This window comes from Cheilinus undulatus, linkage group 18, assembly GCF_018320785.1.
Source record: "Cheilinus undulatus linkage group 18, ASM1832078v1, whole genome shotgun sequence".
In the NCBI taxonomy this organism is placed as follows: Eukaryota; Metazoa; Chordata; class Actinopteri; order Labriformes; family Labridae; genus Cheilinus; species Cheilinus undulatus.
Genome location: NC_054882.1, coordinates 12,935,933 through 12,954,118, shown reverse-complemented (window position 1 = coordinate 12,954,118; position 18,186 = coordinate 12,935,933). Strand labels below are relative to the sequence as shown.

The following is an 18,186-nucleotide window of genomic DNA, read 5'->3' as shown; positions in this document are numbered from 1 at the left end:
CAAAAGAATAATTTTAGCAGCAACAGTGGGATCTGATGCACATTTCCTTCAGATATGGCAGAAAAAAACACCTGCATGATGACTTTACGAAAAGAGGTTCCAGATACAAACAAGTTCAGCCAGATCTGAAAAGCAGATTTTGAAGGCTACAGGTGTTTTTGTGCTGGCAGTGCCAAACAGCCTCAGTTTCAGAGAGACTCTTGTGAGCATTTATTACTGATAGCTTATGAAAATGGACTTCTGCCAACCTCTGTGGGCTTAACATTCTCAGTTAACGTTATTCATGTGATGTTAGATTTGTTCTCTTAGGGCAGGACCTGACTAACTGAGTGGGTAACTTCGCTCATGGTGCAAAAGTGTCATATCACAAATATTGACCTCATTGAAAGTTCTAGGACACAGGTGTCAAACTCAAGGCCCGGGGGCCAAATGGGACCTGCTGTTCATTTTTACCCAGCCCGCAAGACCATCTTAATTAGAACTGGCCTGCTGCTATGAGGTCTGCAGATTTCCTCTAGAATAAAAATGTAAATTTAACCCTGAAGATTTTAAAAAAAATCCTTGTCAAGTTATAAAAATCTGAAAAGTAGAGAGTAGAAATAATTAGATAAAAGTTAGGAATGAGGGAAAGAAATTATTTTGTGCTTTAATTTCATATTTTCATTTTGCATCCCAAGAAAATGACTGAAACTTAGGATTTTGACTTTTTATTTCATAATTTGACCTTTTAAATTCATAATTTTGACCTTTTCCCTCAGATTGTGATCTTTTAGGTTCACAATTTTTTATTTTGAATCAAATCTCGACCTTTTAAACTCCCAACTTTCTTAACTCCTAATCGAGAATTTTATCTCATAGTTTGACCTTTTAGTCACAATTTTGAATTTTATCTCATATCTTGACCTTTAAACTCACGATTTTATTTCTCATTCTCATATATTTGCCTTTTAAAAATGTTCTTTTGACTTTAAATTTTGTGTTTTTACCTTTAGGACTTATAGAGTTGAGTTTCTATCTCAGATTTATTGATGCTGTGATATTTTATCATTTTGACTTTTTCTTAGAAATCTTATAAACATTTATCATCACTGTTTAATTTCCCCCAAAATTCATTACCTGTGAAAACACGGTTGATAGTTTTCAGTTAAATCTTGACCCTGTTGGCCCTCAGGTCAAACCTAAATTCAGACTTCTGCCCCTGCTGTGATTGAGTTTGACACCCTAACAGGAAGGCTGATTCTACCGGTTCATTCGTCACTGCTTGTTCATATCTCTCCCTTCTTCCATTCTCTCTCTCTTCCTGTCTGGTGATCAGCTGACTATGGGCGCTCACTCTCTTAAGTACACAGCAAATCAAATTCTGTTGCAACCTTATTTGACCAATCATCATGCACCTGTCATGTTTTAAATCTGTCACCATCTCTTTTAGTGTTGTTTCAGTGTGGGTGCTGCAACCCTACTCCACCCCAGCTACCTCCATTTAGTTAATCAGCATCCAGTTCAAATCCCCAGCAGGTCTTCTGCATACCTCCTCCAAGCCACCTCGTTGGTTCCTAGTCCAGCTCCTCAGAAGTCTACTCCTCATCTGATCCTGCATCAGCTGTCAAGATGCACACCCAAAACTCACATATGTATGTCTGATCTGACACTACTCAGCCTGATCAAACTGAAGGCTCAAGCTGTACCAGTTAAAATGGGACAGAGCATTAACTAATGTCAATTTCAGACAATGTCCGCTAGTTTGCACATGCTCAGTGGAGGAAACAAAGACAGGAAATCAGCTCATGATGATATCGATCGATGAATTCTACATGGAAACACTAGTTTTGCTCCTACTCATTCTTTCAGAGGTTTTTATTTATTGACTTTCCTCAGAGAGAGCGTTTTTTTTAGCATCATGAGCTCATCTATGATGTTTATCCTACCTTAACCAAATGGAGCCCAACATCTGACCTACACTTACCCCTGTCATTTAACAGGATCACACCTCTGTGAAGTACCAAGCTGGTCTCTTTGAGTTATATCTGCTCATTTAAGCAGAGGCATGATAAAAATCCCTTCACCGTGGGCTGGGCTGGCCCGTAGGGACCGGTGGGAGAGAGGGATACAGAGGCTTCAGAACGTAGGAGACAGGAGAGAAGGGGGTCTTGGCTGGAGGCCCGGACGGAGGCAGCCTGCCAGGGTTTTGTGTCTCTCTGATGTGAAACAGCAGACGGCAAACCTGTGCAAAGTGATTGTTCATGTTGGGGGGTAAGAGAGCGGGGGTTTGGGCTGTTGGGGTAGCAGGGAGGTCCTGGGGTTCAACTTCTCTGTCTTGTTCTGAGATGTTTTGCAGTGTTGTCCTCATTTCATCTGAAAGTGAGGATCATCGGGTGATCAGGCAGGGAAAGAGGATGTAAAAGTAAGAGGAGAGGCTATCTGGATGTTTTAGGATAAGACTCTCACATCTGCTGCTGATATCCCCTCTTGTATGACCAACAACCTTGTTGTTTTTATTATCAGTATTACTGTTTTATTGCTAATATTTTCATTTTTCTGACATTAATTAGCTTTAATCTGCTATAATCCCTGGCCTGTTTGTCTCTATCCATTCATTTTGTGGTGGTTGATGGTTGTCCACCAGTGACTCTAATCTTGCTCCAGGTTTCTGCCTCTTAAAATGAAGATTTGTCCTTAACCACTGTTGGAAAATGCTCACTTATCAGTGGATAAATGCTCTGCTAATATTTTGACAGATTCCAGTCTTTATTTACATGGCTCTTCTTAACCTGCTTCCTTTAACTTGTGCTTTTTAATTCATGTGAAAAGTGTTGGAAGCTGAAGTCTTTACTCTGTGCCTCAGTCACACAAGGCTTACCTTTGCGGCCTCTTGCCTCCGTGATGGAGTGGGGGTGTGTAAGTGTCTGTGGCATGGGTAACTTACACATCTGTGATGGCGTGGGTGGTGCCTGCTTATGCTTTTACAGGTTTTTATAAGTAGATTAAAGGCGTTGGAGGAAGATACATCAAGTTATCGATGTATTGACCATAACTTTCTTGTCTGTCACCTTGGATTGGTTGGTTTGTGTTTATAGTTGCCTGTGCTGTAGTCTCTTCATCTTAAAAAGGCTTTCCCAGTTAAAGTGAATTACAATCTAAATAAAAATGAATCGGTTGATTACCATCTAATTCTCCTTAGCTACATCACTGACTCTAGATGCAGGTATCTGCAACCTTGGACTGATAAATATGTGATTTTAAGTTGAGACATCTGTTGGTTCTGAAAAACCATTGGAGCTCATTATAGGATAAAAACATCTTTGTGTCTGTGACGAGGAGGAAAATGCTTTTAAATCCCCTGACGCCTTTTCCTAATAGGCAGGATCTCATATAACTTCACTGTTAAACCAGACTTATATGAAATGCAGGCTTGTGACGCCACATATGTGATTTATGTTATTAAAGAGGAAACCTCCCTTTGAATCAGACTCTGAGCCAGAGCAGAGGCAATTGGAAAAATCACAACTTAAGTCCCCATTATCACTGCAGATCAATAAGCGTCCCAAAAAGTGTAATCGAATTACCAGGAGGCGCCTCAATAATTCATTTAGAAACAGAACAGGGATTCCCTGGCAGTCCATGCCCCACCTGCCCAGAGCTGGAGCGAAGCTAACAGGGGAGATTTAGAGTTCAGAGATATCTGAACAGCTGTTTTACAGCGTCAGAGTCAGACTGACAATGAACTTCTGAGAACAGGCTGTCATTTATGTTGAAGCACGGGCAATGTTCAAAGACCATTAAAGTCGGGACAATCTGGAGAAATCTCTGCATGTAAGAGGAAAAGCTGAATGTCTGTGCCCTTCGATCCCTCAGGAGAGACTACATCGAAAACCAGCATCATCATTCTCATCTAAGATGCTCATCTGAGATGGACTGGACTGAAGGGAAGAAGTGGGCTGGGGTCTGACAAGTCCATATTTCAGATTGGGTTTGGAAATAATGTTTGTAGATTCCTCCCAGCTAAAGAAGAAAAGGACCCGGGTGCCAGTTAAGCTCAGTTGGTAATGCAGGCACCCATGTGCTGAGGCTGAAGTCCTCAATGCACTGGTTGCACGATCTGTTCCCACACTTGGTGCATGCTTGATGCATGTCTTCCCTCACTCCCTGCCATGTTTCCTGCCTCTCTTCAGCCATCCTATCAAAAAAGTAAAAAAGCCCAAAAAAATAAATCTTTAAAAAAAGAAAAAAGGATCATCTGGATTGTCATCAATGCAAAGTTTAAAAGCCAGCATCTGTGATGGAGTGGGGGTGTATTAGTGCCCGTGGCATAGGTAACTTACTCATCTGTGATGGAGTGGGGGTGTATTAGTGCCCGTGGCATAGGTAACTTACTCATCTGTGAATGCACCATCAGAACTAAGAAATACATAAAGGTTTTGGCGCAACATGTCCATCAGGTGATTCCGGTCTTTTTCAGGGACCTTTCTGCTTATTTCAGCAAAACAATGCTACGTCACATTCTGCAGGAGTTACAACAGCATTGCTTCTCAATAAAGGAGTGCAGATACTGCCTGCATGAAGACTAGACCTTTCTCTCACTGCAAATGCATGGAGAATTATGAATTGCAAAACACAACAAGAGAAACCCTGTTCTGTGGAGCAACTCTAGTGAGAAACTTCGATGCATTGCACTTTCAGTGCTGAGACCCTAACCCATGTCTTCAATCCCCAGTTGCTTACAGAAGGAAAAGGTGATGTAACACAGTGGAAACATGCTTATGTCCCAACTTTTTTGGCATGGGACAAATTCAGAATTTGTCTTTATAAAACAGTCCATTTTTATCACTTTAGACATTAAATATCTAGTCTTACTGCTGTGATCAATTCAATATAAGTTGAAACAGATTTTCATATTACTCTATTCTGCCTTTACTTACATTTAACAAGGTGTCCTAACTTTTTTGGAAGTAGGGCTTGTAACACCAGGGTACATTTTCCACTTTAGACTTTCACATTGAACTTTAAACATTGCATATTTAGTCTTTTGGCATGTTGAGAAGTATATTTGAAAGTCTTCAGGAGTTAGATAGAAGGAGACATCTAAATGTTCCTCAGCTGTTTGCTCTTAATCTTGACGTTATAAAGATACAGACGCCCTAAATCCAAACACCGTCTGGGAACAGGAAGTGACTTCTTTATAAAGTCTATCATACCAGTGAAAGTGACAGAGGCCTCCCCAGAGACCGATCCTGGTTCCATTAAAGTGACCCCTGCTCTCTCTCTGTTCAATCTGTCTGCTGCGGTCACTTTACTAGAGCCTCAGACATCTGGTAAAGAGTTTGACTCCATGGAAACGTTCACAACCCGCGAATGTGAGTTCTATTTAGGGAATAACTGTACATGCTGGAAATATTGTTTTATGAAGTGAGGCAAAGTCTCTCTCCTCAGTGAGGAGGGAAAGAGACACAGAGAGGGATGGATGTCTTCTTATTGGAAAAGCAGTTATGAAAGAGCTTACATAAAGAGAAGATGGTTCCATATCTGACACCTTTGATTCAAAATCTCCCTCATCTTAACGCTGGAATGTTTCCCCAGAGAAGGAGGACTGTTCCTGGACTCTGAGAAGCTAAAACATGCTCCAGGCATAAGCTGTCTGTAACTTTAGGCCCGAATAAACCATTTCTACCTGGGGTGACTGTGAGTGTAAAAGGATTTTCCTCCTCTAGATTGGCGCTTTGTGTCACATTAGGAACAATTATTGCCCCCCGCCCCCATTCTCACAGTCTCATAGAGCACACATGTGGATGTACACAGGCCCAGACAGTAGGTGGCAGTGTGCACACTATCAGTTCACCTCTAGAACTCAGGACGTGGCATTTTGAGTCGATTACTTTATAATAGCTGCGCTTCCACAAGCATTGTTTTGTTACGCCAGAAGAAGAGGAGGCACCTGTTGTTTCTACTTGAAAGTTTCTTCTTCTGGGAATCCAGCAGGTATTTCATAGTCTGATGCAACGATTGCTACTTAAACATGTCCCTGAATGATGACAGGGCCCTGCTCCATCTCTGAGCACGCCACAGTGCCAGGACCATTCGGGGCACAGCGCAGTGTAGCCTGGCACTGTCCCCTGTAAAAACAATCAAATAAAATCCAAACGCTTTCCAGAAAAATTCACAAAAATTCCCTACCATTTCCAATGAAAACTGCTGGTAAATTACTGATTTCTAAAGGTGTCTGGGAAAAGTTCTCAAAGTTCCTTGTTACTTGTGAAATGTTCTTAGATTTAGAGAAAAAGTCCTGGAGGAGTAAAAAAATGCTCTGGGGAAATTCCAAAAGAAAACTTGCTTAATACATTTAGAAAAAATCCCTAGCTTTTGAGGAAAATGACCCTAAGTTTCTCTTAAAGGTCACATATTTAAACCTTTAAGACAAGTTTATATTGGTGTCAGAGGTCCCCGAAACATGCCTGTGAAGTTTGTTACTGAAAAAACACTCCAGTGTTGGATTGTTGCATGTCTAAAAACCCCTCTGTTTCAGCCCTGCTCAGAACTAGCTGTTTCTGTCTTTAAATGTGACTGAGCTGTCCGACTCCGCCCCTGACTCCGCCCCTCTCAGGAAATGGATGTGGCTTAATGGATGTGGCTCTCCTCTCAGCTGAGAGGAAAAGCAGGAGATGAGGGGCGGAACTCTCCTCCAAGCGGGGAGGGCCAACCACACATGGGGGCGGAGCTAACTCCCCACATGATGTCATGCGGGGAAAATCTGAGAACGGCTTGTTTCAGCACACATTTTCTGAAAGTTGGAGAAAGAGGGAGGAGGGGATTTTTCTGATTCTTGAGGGGATTGAGGACAGGCCAGGGGCACATATTTTTGTTAGAAAAGCTTGAAAAAGTGTGAATCAGAGAAAATCTTCCAGAATATTTCAATATTCTTAAATACGTTAAGGAAACACATTCTGCAGAGTAATTTTTTATTTCCTGTCTGTCATCAAAAACTTAAAGGATGGCATAAAAGAACCTAAAAGACTCTCAGGAGAATTTGCGATCCACTGAAAACAGCTCTGCAACCCTCTTTTGGGTCCCGAACCACAAGTTGAGAACCATTGGTCTAGACAATATAACAGCCAAGAAGTGAGCCACAGAAGGGTTTTACTTTGGAAAGTAAAAAAGGAAGTACTTCAGCACCTTACTATTCTCAGTATAACACATTAAGGTAATGAGTCTCATTTTAATCTGAGTAATCCTGTAATATAACTTTATAGCTATGAGGTCCAGACTGAAGCTTTTATCCCTGATATCAAACATTGTCTATGTGCTGACTCTGCTCTCTCTGTGTGACTGATCTAATCTGCAGCACATGCTTCCATGTGGCTCCTCCATCACAGTCACAGGTGTGTTTGGACCCGTCAGGACTGATGTGAAAACAATGAAGAGTTCACTGTAGGCGTCCATGTGATGTGATCCACACTGACATCTGTTTGGTTTCCAGGCAACAACAAACACGTCCTTGGAGTGGCCAGAGTACAGCGGTCAGAGATGTTTCCTCTGTGATATTTGTAGAGACTAAAAGAGGGATTTATTTCTGGATTTTATGATCTACAGATGAAAAGCTGTGAAACACTGAAGCCTGTGTATGAATGAACAATGCTGCTGTACCTGTCAGACAGTCAGACATTTTTTTAAGGTGATGCAAGGCTGAAAGTGTCTTCCTGCTGGCACTCTCTATGTTTGAGCAGAAAAGTAAAGTGAGTCAGAGTTACATGAACAAAGCTAACCGCCTGCAGTTGTCTTAGACACATGGCTATTGTTTCTTTAGCTGTCTGGAACCTCAGAGTGTCACTCTTAACCTCAAACAATGCTAGATAATCCCATTTAAAAGACATGTCAGCATTGTAACAGCTACTGTTTGCCCTGTCTGCAGGAGATGGATGGACGTAGCAGAGATTAAAAGTAAAATGCCAAATAAAACAACAGTGCTGCCCCCTGGTGGTTTAATGTCTCTCTGAGGGTAGTGAAAGTACAGTGGTGGTCTCTAGTGGTGTGATCCACAGAGCAAGGGGTGGCCATGAGGGCCAGGGAGTGGACTTTGACCTTTGACCTCTAAATTCTACTCAGTTTATCCTCGAGTCAGCGGGGACACTTATGCAAAGTTTGAAGAAAATCCCTCAAAATGTTCTTGAATTATTGCCTCCCCAAATCCAAAAACATAAATTCCGCAGCCTCAGCTATCACCGAATGATTCACTGAAGCATTACAACAATGATTTTACTCTTTTTTTTTTTTTTTTTAATAAAAAAAGTCCTTCTTAAAAGCAAATTAACACAAGATGCTTCTTGTGTTGCATCTTGGATGAGAGTGGGGTTTGGAGGATGCTGGGAGAACGTTACCTGCCTGACTGTAAAGTTTGGTGGAGGAGGGATAATGGTATGGGGCTGTTTTTTAGACATTTTGCTCAATGCTATGTTTCAAAGTGTGTAGTAACAGTTTGGGGAAAGCCCTTTTCTATTCCAACATGACAGGGCCCCAGTGCACAAAGAAAGGACTATAAAGACATGGACTTGACTGGTTGCAACCCCATCCAGCACCTTTGGGATGAACTGGAACAGAAATTGTGAGCTAGGCCTTCTGGTCCAACAATAGTGCCTGGCCTGAATGAATAGGTGCAAATTCCCACAGAAACACTCTAAAATCTTGTGCAAAGCCTTCCAAGAAGAGTTGAGGCTGTTACAGCTGCAAAAGGGGGCCAACTCCATATGAAAGTACATGGATTTAAATACAATGTCATTGCTGCCTCTGTTTGTGGAACGGTCAGGGATGCAAGCTGTCAGCCAACGTGTATTAATGTTACAGCGATAGAGCAAAAACATGCATGAAGCAAAATGAAAAGGTTAAACAAAGATAGAAGAAGAAGGGGATTTATAAAAAAAAAAAAGTCTTTATGCTCTTTGAAGCAGCACAGCTATTTATGTGTCAAAACTGTAGTTGTGATTTTCTGCAGAGCATATTTATCTCTCCCTTGGATTTTCTCAACAATAACAAGCAGATTATCTGCAGGTTTGAGACAGTTGTTAAACATCTGACTTGAATGAGAAAAAACACCTCGTATAACTTTATTTCCCTCATGCAGCTGTGATTACATAACGGTGCTTCTCTGCGTCATAAAACATGCTGCATTAGTTATAAGTATGGTGATTCAGTCTGAGAAAGCGTGCAACATAGAAACAGAAAAAAAAGACGGAGGAAGAGTTTCTGAAATATTTTATTGGGATTAAAAAGACGAATGCAGCAGGGCTGAAGTGCAGTTCTACAAACAGTGAGCCCCACAGTGTCTACAAAGCCCTACGATGTACAACAGGTCATAAACAAACACAATAACAGTCTTACAATAATCATAATAATACTAGGATGCACATTCTGACAGAATGACTTGTCTGCAGTGAGCTAAGCTACTGTTTCTGCTAAAATATAATACTTCAAATAGCGTGCCATCTCTTGGAAAATAACAGCAGGGTTATTTCTTTGAAAATATCCATAAAAATCTTGATCGTAGAGATTTATACAGCTTATATTGCCAAGGTTCACCTCTGCCATAATCATCCCTTAAAGGGTAGTAGTACAATGTCTAATGAAATGTAAAGGCCTTCGATTAGTCATAAATACACCATGTTCTCCCCCAATTACAGCCCTCCCTTCCCCAAAACTTTCCCCACTTAAAAAATGTGTAGTTTCTGTTATTTATTAGCAAATTATACCTTAATATCCAGATTTTTGACATGATAATATTTACATTTGTAAAATGAAGTCATGCAGATTAAATACAGCCTCAAGGATGTGCTGAGAAATCATGTAACAGTCACCTGAGAGTCACTTCCCCTCCTTCTTTACAATATGTTTGGACAACTTTTCATACATGGAAGAAATGTCAGCAGGCAGCCAGCCTTTAAATATGGCATTTTTATAACACACATTTTATTGGCAAATGCTCCTGAGCATACCTGCAGTAGAAATCCCTCCTTTATTGTTAGCAAGGTAGAACCAGAATGCACCTTTCCACACCTGAGAATGACTTTTCCTCCTTTTTTCAGGGTGCATATAGAAATGTAACACATTTTTATTCAGTTGTGGTGACATCTAATGTGTTCAGGTACATTTATAAACATGGCAAAAATGGTTGACTTTAGTTGAATGGTGATGATTAGCATGGAGCTAATGTGGGGAATGTGTTTAAGGAAGTACACCAAACACATGTTCAGGGTTATTTTACTCCTCATGGTGCTAGAAGCTGGTGGGAATGAAGGAGAGAAGCATCCGGAATCATTAGGCTGGTTTTCTCAGGTATGATTGCACAGGTGAGGGGGAGAGATAGAGAAAGACTACCACTAATACTGCGGTTGATGTGGTCAGTGTTGAGCGGAGGGATGAGGCTGAAGGGAGGGAGTCAAAGGTTCAGGGCTGGGTCACTGCATTGGGCTCCTTCTCATAGATGTAGCTGCCCACACCACCAGTGTTCACGCCTGGAAGACCAACATGGGAAAGAAGCAGCGGGGTGTCAGAGGAGAGGAAAGGGTTAAAAACAGAGAAGGGGTTCAAAATGAGCAGGAGAGGTTGCAAAATACTTCCTGTACAGGCTACAAAAGCTGCTGTTTGGTTATGTGTTGTTAAGATGAAATGACTCTTGGGTAATAACCGTCAAGTGCAGCGTGTGCAGCATGGATCAAGTTCACAGACAAAGACATTCTGTTTCAAGTGTAGCTGATAATCGGTGGGTTGACAGCACCCCCTAGCGGTTACCTTTGGGCCCAAAGAGGACGGCATAGCATGGTTTGTGGCAGTAGGGCTGGCCGTCATGCTGGAACAATGAAAAATACAAACATTAGAAACATAAAGAACTACTTTTCTGTTCACACAGAAGTAAGAACACGTTAGTTTTGGAGCTAAAGAAGTCGGAAAGTTGTTTTGTAAATCATTGTCTTAAAAATGGTATTTTCTCTGATGCATTTCTGTGCATGGCCTCTGTGATTTCTTTTTGTTCATACTGATTATATAATAGCTTTTCCATTTAAGAATTATTACTGCCCTGGATAGGGATGTAACAGTACTCAAATATTTAGTTTTGTACTTACCTTGATTTTTTAATATTATTATTTTTTATTGGAAACTTGAAAAAGTCACTTTTACACAGTGTTTAAGTACAGCATTGTAAATTCTAGTTCTCTGGCCTTCTTTGGTTTCTTATAAAAAATTAAAATTTATGTAAATGAACACAAGTTCACCTAAAAAAATAGAATGTCATGGAAAAGGTCATTTTTAATCCCATGAATTACTTTGAGAATAACTTACATAAATTCTAGTCCCATCTCATACAAAGTGAGACATTCCTAAGACTTTTTTGTTTTAATTAGGGCTGGGCAATTAATCGCAAATTAGATTAAATCGCAATATGGCCTGCTGCAATTTTCAAATCACAGAAGGTGCAACATTTCCTAGACCTGAGATCTGTGTCAAAATACCACTTTAGAATATTTTTTTTGCAGCAGAAATGTTATCTATTACACACCATACCATCATTCTAGTGCCATATTTTTGGAACAGTGTAAAAAAATCCTGTTTTCTTCATGTTTTTCTTATTAAATTAGAGAATTATATAAAAAACATTTTAAAAAATAATATTTCCTTTTGATACAACAGCTCATATCATATTTGCAAAATGAGTGAAAAAAATAAACATCATAATTAGATATTTTTTAAAAATTGTTCTGCCCTAGGTTAATCTAATATTGTATTGGTTAAAGTATAGGAGAATTATTGCTTGTTTTTTTTTTTTTGTGAAGTGCATGAGATGAGAAACTTAAGAAAAAAAAAACACATATTAAATCCCAATTGCAATATTGGGTTAAAAAAATTGCAACTAGATTGTTTTCCAAATCGTAGTTTTAATCTTAATGATTATGGCTTACAGCTCTAACCTGGCACGCCAGATGGATGTGGTTCACACAACCATCTAGTAAACCACTTATATGCAGCGTTTGGGAAAGGGCATTTGAAAAAAAAACTCGGAGGGTGACTGGATGAACGTTCTGTCTGTCACATCTTTACGGGCCAATCAGAGCAACAAAACACGTGACGTAGCTGCTACCGAGCTGTGCCCCTGCGACCCTGCCGGAGGAGTAAACTCTACAGAGAACTACATATCGCTGCAAACCATGTAGGGTAGACATGTCAGTATACGCCTTTTGGCATTTTTGAAAAGAAAAACCACTCGATGCTGTTCTTTGTTCTTTTCACAAAGAAATTTCATCAAGTTCTGATAAAACTGGTGCTTTAGCAGCATCCACGTCTTCCACCACAGTTGCACCAGCTTCTTGTTGCTGCTTGCTTACATCACGACTCCACCGCACCTGAAAGTACTGCCCCTTGACACTGATTGGTCCTGTCACTCTCTCTTGGCCCAAATGGTTCAGATGGGAGCTTTGCAAGATAGATTCGCCAGTGAGAAACACAGAAACGGACATATCCATCTGCTTTGTAAGGTTATGACAGCTCATAAAAACCAAAAATTCACTATCTCTAAACATTAGAATATTGTGGAAAAGTCTAGCTTGCAAAGGTTTCCTGAGCCTTCATTCTCTCACTCTGGCTCAGTACACACAACCACAATCATGGGGAAGACTGCTGACATGACAAATGTCCAGAAGACAATCACTGACACCCTTCATAAGGAGGGTAAGCCCCAGAAGCCTGATGCTGAAAGAACAGGCTGCTCTCAGAGGTGGCATCAAAGCAGATTTAGAGAAAGTGTACTGAACACAACAGTGACAAGTTCAGCCTTCAGAGGATTGTCAAAAAAGCAGTTTTATGAACTTAGGGGAGCTTCACAAGGACTGGACTGAGACTGGAGCCAGTGGATCAAGAGCCACCACACAGACTGGTCCAGGACATGGACTACAAATGTGGTGTTCTTAGTGTGGAGCCACACCTGATTCTCACCTGGGCTAAGGAGAAAAAGATCTGGACTGCCGTGGTCTCACTTGTCCAAAGTCCAGTTTTCAGAGGATGAAGGTTTTGAATTTAATTTGTAAATAAAGGTCCCAGAGTCTGAAGGAGGATCAGAGAGGTCCACAATCCTTCAGGTCTTGAAGTCTGGTGTTTCCAGTCTCCACAGTCAATGCTGCCAGCTATCTACCAGGAGATTTTAGAGTCCTTTATGCTTCCATCTGCTGAGAAGCTTTATGGAGATACTGATTTCCTTTTCACTTGCCAAAGTGAAGCCAAAACCTGGGCTTCTTAACACCCCAGCAGGACCACAGACTGATTGGCTCCATGACATGAGCATGGATGCAAAAATGTATTAAAAAGGAGCTAAGACCAAGAACTGAGTGAGCAGAATTTAACAGAAGGTCAACATTTCTGCATTATAAACCCTTTTTAGACTGATGCTTGTGATATTCTAATATTCAGAGCTGATGGATTTTAGATTTCAGTGAGCTGTAAGCAGTAATCATCATCACTGCTGTAGAGTCAGTACTTTGGAGAAAGATAATAAGTAGTAGTAAATGTAGGTCAATGCATTGCATAGATTTAGGATGAATGAGGCATGATCAGCATTACTATGCTTTATTGAAAAACTGTCTTTCATAATGAGGAATGAGAGTCTTTAAAAGGTAGAGTCAGTCATAAAATCAGACCGCTCTTCTCCTCAGTACTTCCTCCTCCTCTCACCTCTGCGTGGCTTCCAGGAGCCAGAGTCTTGCTGCAGCGCTCACAGCGCAGACAGGGTCGATGCCAGTCTTTCCCCAGTGATGTCACCTTCTCAGCTATGGCGCCAAACACACACACACACATATAAAACACACCTGTGAGACACCATGGCAACCACTTAGCAGGTTCACACCTTTAACATGGGAGTGAGGCGCTTCTTACCAAAATACACTTTCTTGTTGCATCGGGGACAGAGGTTGGCCTCGCCGGAGAAAGTGGTGATGCTGCCAGCTGTCAACACATCACAGACACATTTATGTTAGGAAAGGCAGAGAAAGGGCTGAGAAAAGAGCACTGTTCTTTAACTTAGGCGTGAGATCTGGAGCTTTAGAAGTCTGAATATAAGCCAAGGGTATGTTTCCATTAATGGTACCGGCTTGACTTGGCTAGACTCTACTCAGTTTTGTTACAAGAAAAACTGAATTTTTCCTAACAGTATATAATTTGTAAGTGCCTTTTGGATGTGGAGAGGGTCATCATAGGGCAGCTGTGACGCTGGACACAAACAATGAGGGACCTTCATATGACAGTGGACCTTGTTCTTGGTCTGTGTATTTTAGAAAGCACTGAGGTTTGTTCAGAGATGATTAAAAGCAGTTAAACAAAATACTATCAAACAAGGCTGCTTGACACTCTTTCAAAATAGAAGTTAATCTTTTAAAGACCTTTTCAAGACCCAACCAAAAATGTATTTAAAAGATTTTTTGCCTGATGTAGAATTGGTGCTTTGAGGATATCCCTGAGAAACAGAGCTGCACAATTAATTGACTTTTGATCACAACAGTAGCCTCCAACAACCAAACAAACATGATCGACTGCTTGTTTATGCTTTTTTTGCATCCTCCACCTGTGAAAAAACAACATGTGCTCCTACATTAAAATTATTTCTATTAATTCACTATATGCATACGTTTAGGCATGTAGAGCACTAAGGATTCATCATGTGTGCCACAACAGGGGTTGGAGGGGGCGCTACAGTCAAGCTTGATACGTGGACGCCTGTATCGCTCGGCAGGCAAGGTCAAGCTTGTCAGCATCTCTTTTCACACCTGGTAATACACCTGGAGACCACCTGTGGTTTTCAAGACCTTAGGACAGCACTACCAGAGGCCTGTGATGCCCTAAAGAACAGTGTCAAAGTCCAGGGTCCCCCACTGTCCCTCAAAGGAGTTTAAGCATACAGTGATGCACAAAGAATCATGAGGGAATTTAAATTAAAGGAGTTTTGTACACATTACCTAAATTTAAGCACAAATCTCACTGAAAAGCTTTAACCTGGGCTGTTTCAATCCTCCTTCCCTCCTGACGGCGTCCTCGGGCGGGCTTACTCACCACATCTATGCCTTACTGAACCCTTAATTTTTGGCCCAAACATGCCTAAAACTCATGCATCATATTTCATATCATCATATTCTTTGTACTGTTTTTTTTCTTTAACAAATGAAATCTGTTAAACTTGCATCTCTGTAGATTTAACACCAGTGAAGCCAGAACCACATGGAGAAGAAGCACCACTACAGGTAGCCAATGATGAGAGTGAGTGGATGTTTTGGGTACATGTTGTGCACTGCTGTGAACAGTAGGTGGCACCAGAAACCAAGGACACTGGTAAGATTTAAGTTTTATGTCAAACCATCACATTCATTGCCCTATCGTTTTCAGATCCACTCTTGGTCAAGCTTTGGTCCATTTACTTCAATGCTATGATCATTCTAAGTTTTACTAATATCCTGCAAACCTTTGTCTACTTCCCTCTTTTTCAGCTGACTAAATAAAGAGCCTGAGCTGTGAAGGTTTCAGAATGCTCCAGGTCATCTGGTGAGCCTTTAAAAATTTAGCTAAAAAAATTAATTTAGTTCCAGAAACAAAATCTGTAATAACTGACTTTGCTGGCTCTAACAGCCAAAATGAGTGAGAACCACCAAATAAAGTGCACAGTGTAGATAAAGTCACAAAAACTAATCTGTTCCTGCTGACTGGGACTTCCCAGGACACGCTCCGTCTGACACGACTGAGAAAATCCTCCGAAAGTCCCAGCAGATTTCTGTATCAATGATCTGATTAAGCAGCATTTTCCCTCAAACTGACAGCCAATGACAAAGTCAGATCTTTCTGCACAAATGTTCCAATCATGTAAAGCTCTTTTTTCCCCACACAACACTGAACAATACCCAACACATTCAGTTTGACTACTCTGTGGTTTCTCAGTCACCTTTGGATGGGGCCTTGGGCACAAAAGTTTTCTTCTCCTCAGTTTTGGGCGCTGAATCCACGCTGGTGTTAGACGGGTTGTTGTTGACTGGAGTGTCGTAAACGTAAGAGCCGGCTCCTCCAATGTTCACACCTGAGAAAGAGGAAGAGGGTTATATTACAATCTTCATACTTTAATAAAAAATAAAAGCTTATAATAACTGCAAAAGTGGGGGGAATTACTTGATGGTGAATAAATAGAAAATTGAATAAAATCTGTGCAAATGAAATGCTTAAATCAACAGTGAAAAGATGCTTTAACTACAGAAAGCAGGAGGAAATGTCATTACATAGTAACATTGTCATGATTGTGACATTGTAACAATAAAATGGAATTAAGATCTGCACTTAAATATCTGTGAATGAATTAAACAAGAGCTGCAACACAACAAGAAATTAAATATTTGATCGACTAATGAAAAAATAAAAAAAGATGAACACAAAATATTTCAACAAATCAGAAAATGGACGGCACCATGTTTTTTTGTTTTTTTTTTTTATTTTACACTATTTTTTTACATGAATGAAAAATGGTGAATAAAATAAAAAAAATCAAATAAATTAATAAAAAAACACTAAGTATTTTTTTAAGATGAAGAAAAAGAATAAATAAATTAAATAATCTAAATAAATAAAAACATTTAAAAATATATAAAACAAAATTAAATATATTTTAGAGATTAACTTGACCAAGTAATATTTTAATATAAGAATAAAACAAATGAAAAAGACAAACTAAATATTAGAAAAATTAAATCACAAACCATAGGAAATGACCAACTAAATATCTTTATAAATCAATTGAACATATAATAAATTCATACTATAACAAACCATAAATGAATATAATTATCAATATAAAAAAAGCTAAAAAGCACAAACCAAATTTTTTATTTAAAAAATATAGAATAAAGTTAAACTTTGTATTTCAATAAGTAAACAGATGCTGAGATTTTCTTCAGTAAATAAATGTTCAATTAATAATAAAACTGTTAAAGAACTGAGTCATTTAATGACAGACAAAATGCAAAAAATAAAGATATTATTAAAATAAAATTCATAGCAGCTTTTACTGAATTTTTCTTTTTAGCTTTGTATTAAATAGTTAAAATATTATTGTGTGTATGTATAAAGAATAAAAGTCATTTTAAGGCATGGATATTTAAAATATTTCTGTTTCCTTCATTTAACCTGGCAAAAGTTTTGACAGGAACCCTGCGTATTAAGATATTTTGCCTTTATTTAATCAACATTAATGTCTAGCATGGGTGGCTTATAGGAAACGCACTAAGTTCTATTTTTGAGAACATTTTAGAAATAGATTCTCATGTAGGCTGAGTCATTTGGTGATGTCATATTGCTGCATTGTTCCTTCTTCTATGGAGCATAATCAGTAAAATCTCTTCATTTTAACCCAGTTCAAGTTTGGTGAACAAGAGGGCAACAAGAAAGAAATGACTTTAATGTAGACAACAATGGCAGCCTTCATGTTAATCTATTTTTTAATGGTAATGTAATTAGGTCAACTGTCATAAGATGCAGGACTCCCTTTAAGAAGATGTGGTTTTCTTTTTTAAGTTTAAAAAAAACAAAACAATGAATGAACTAAACCATAATTTTCAATTAAAATCTAAAGAGGGGAATCAAAAACATTGGGTTAAGAGACATTAATAGCCAGCTGTGGAGTAATTTCTGATGTGATTTTAAAGTGCTGAATATGATGGTGTGCATTCTACCTTTTGGCCCAAAGAGGGCAGCATAGCACGGTTTGTGGCAGTAGGGCCTTCCATCGTGCTGTGGGAGAGACAAAAACACTATGAGATACAGACAAAACACTCTGACTCACTGGGCATGGAGGTTTATTTTTTAGAACTGATGACATAAACTGAGACATGTGGACTGAAGTCATATTCCCCACACATTTTTATGACTTCATGTATTTTGTGTTTATGGTCATTAAAAAAGATTAAATCCTAAAAGGGAAACAGGATGTCTTTTTTCCATCCTGACACATAATAATGACACCGCTGTATCCAGGAAACTTGACTCTGTCACAACTCGCTGCGTCGTACATGACGGTCTGCTTCTTAAGGTTCAGAGAAACCGGTCTCAGTCAAAGATGGCCTGTTACTGATGCATGCTGGGAATGTGGCGCTGTTTTCAGGAGCATGTGACCAGCTTTAGGATTGGAGTGAGGGC

The 18,186-nt window shown here is 39.6% G+C and overlaps 1 protein-coding gene across 1 annotated transcript in view; it reads right to left on the bottom strand.

Moving 5' to 3' along the window:
• Nucleotides 1-9,220: 9,220 nt before the first annotated feature.
• The window catches only part of crip2 (cysteine-rich protein 2), a 45,023-nt gene continuing 36,057 nt past the window's right edge, over nucleotides 9,221-18,186 (bottom strand). Inside the window, exons 3-8 of the mRNA XM_041813220.1 lie at nucleotides 17,724-17,781; nucleotides 15,950-16,081; nucleotides 13,900-13,968; nucleotides 13,699-13,793; nucleotides 10,771-10,828; nucleotides 9,221-10,493 (exon numbers count right to left, since the gene is read on the bottom strand). Of these exons, the coding sequence (XP_041669154.1) occupies nucleotides 10,426-10,493; nucleotides 10,771-10,828; nucleotides 13,699-13,793; nucleotides 13,900-13,968; nucleotides 15,950-16,081; nucleotides 17,724-17,781 (480 nt within the window). The 3' untranslated portion in view covers nucleotides 9,221-10,425. The remainder of the gene's footprint in view (nucleotides 10,494-10,770; nucleotides 10,829-13,698; nucleotides 13,794-13,899; nucleotides 13,969-15,949; nucleotides 16,082-17,723; nucleotides 17,782-18,186) is intronic.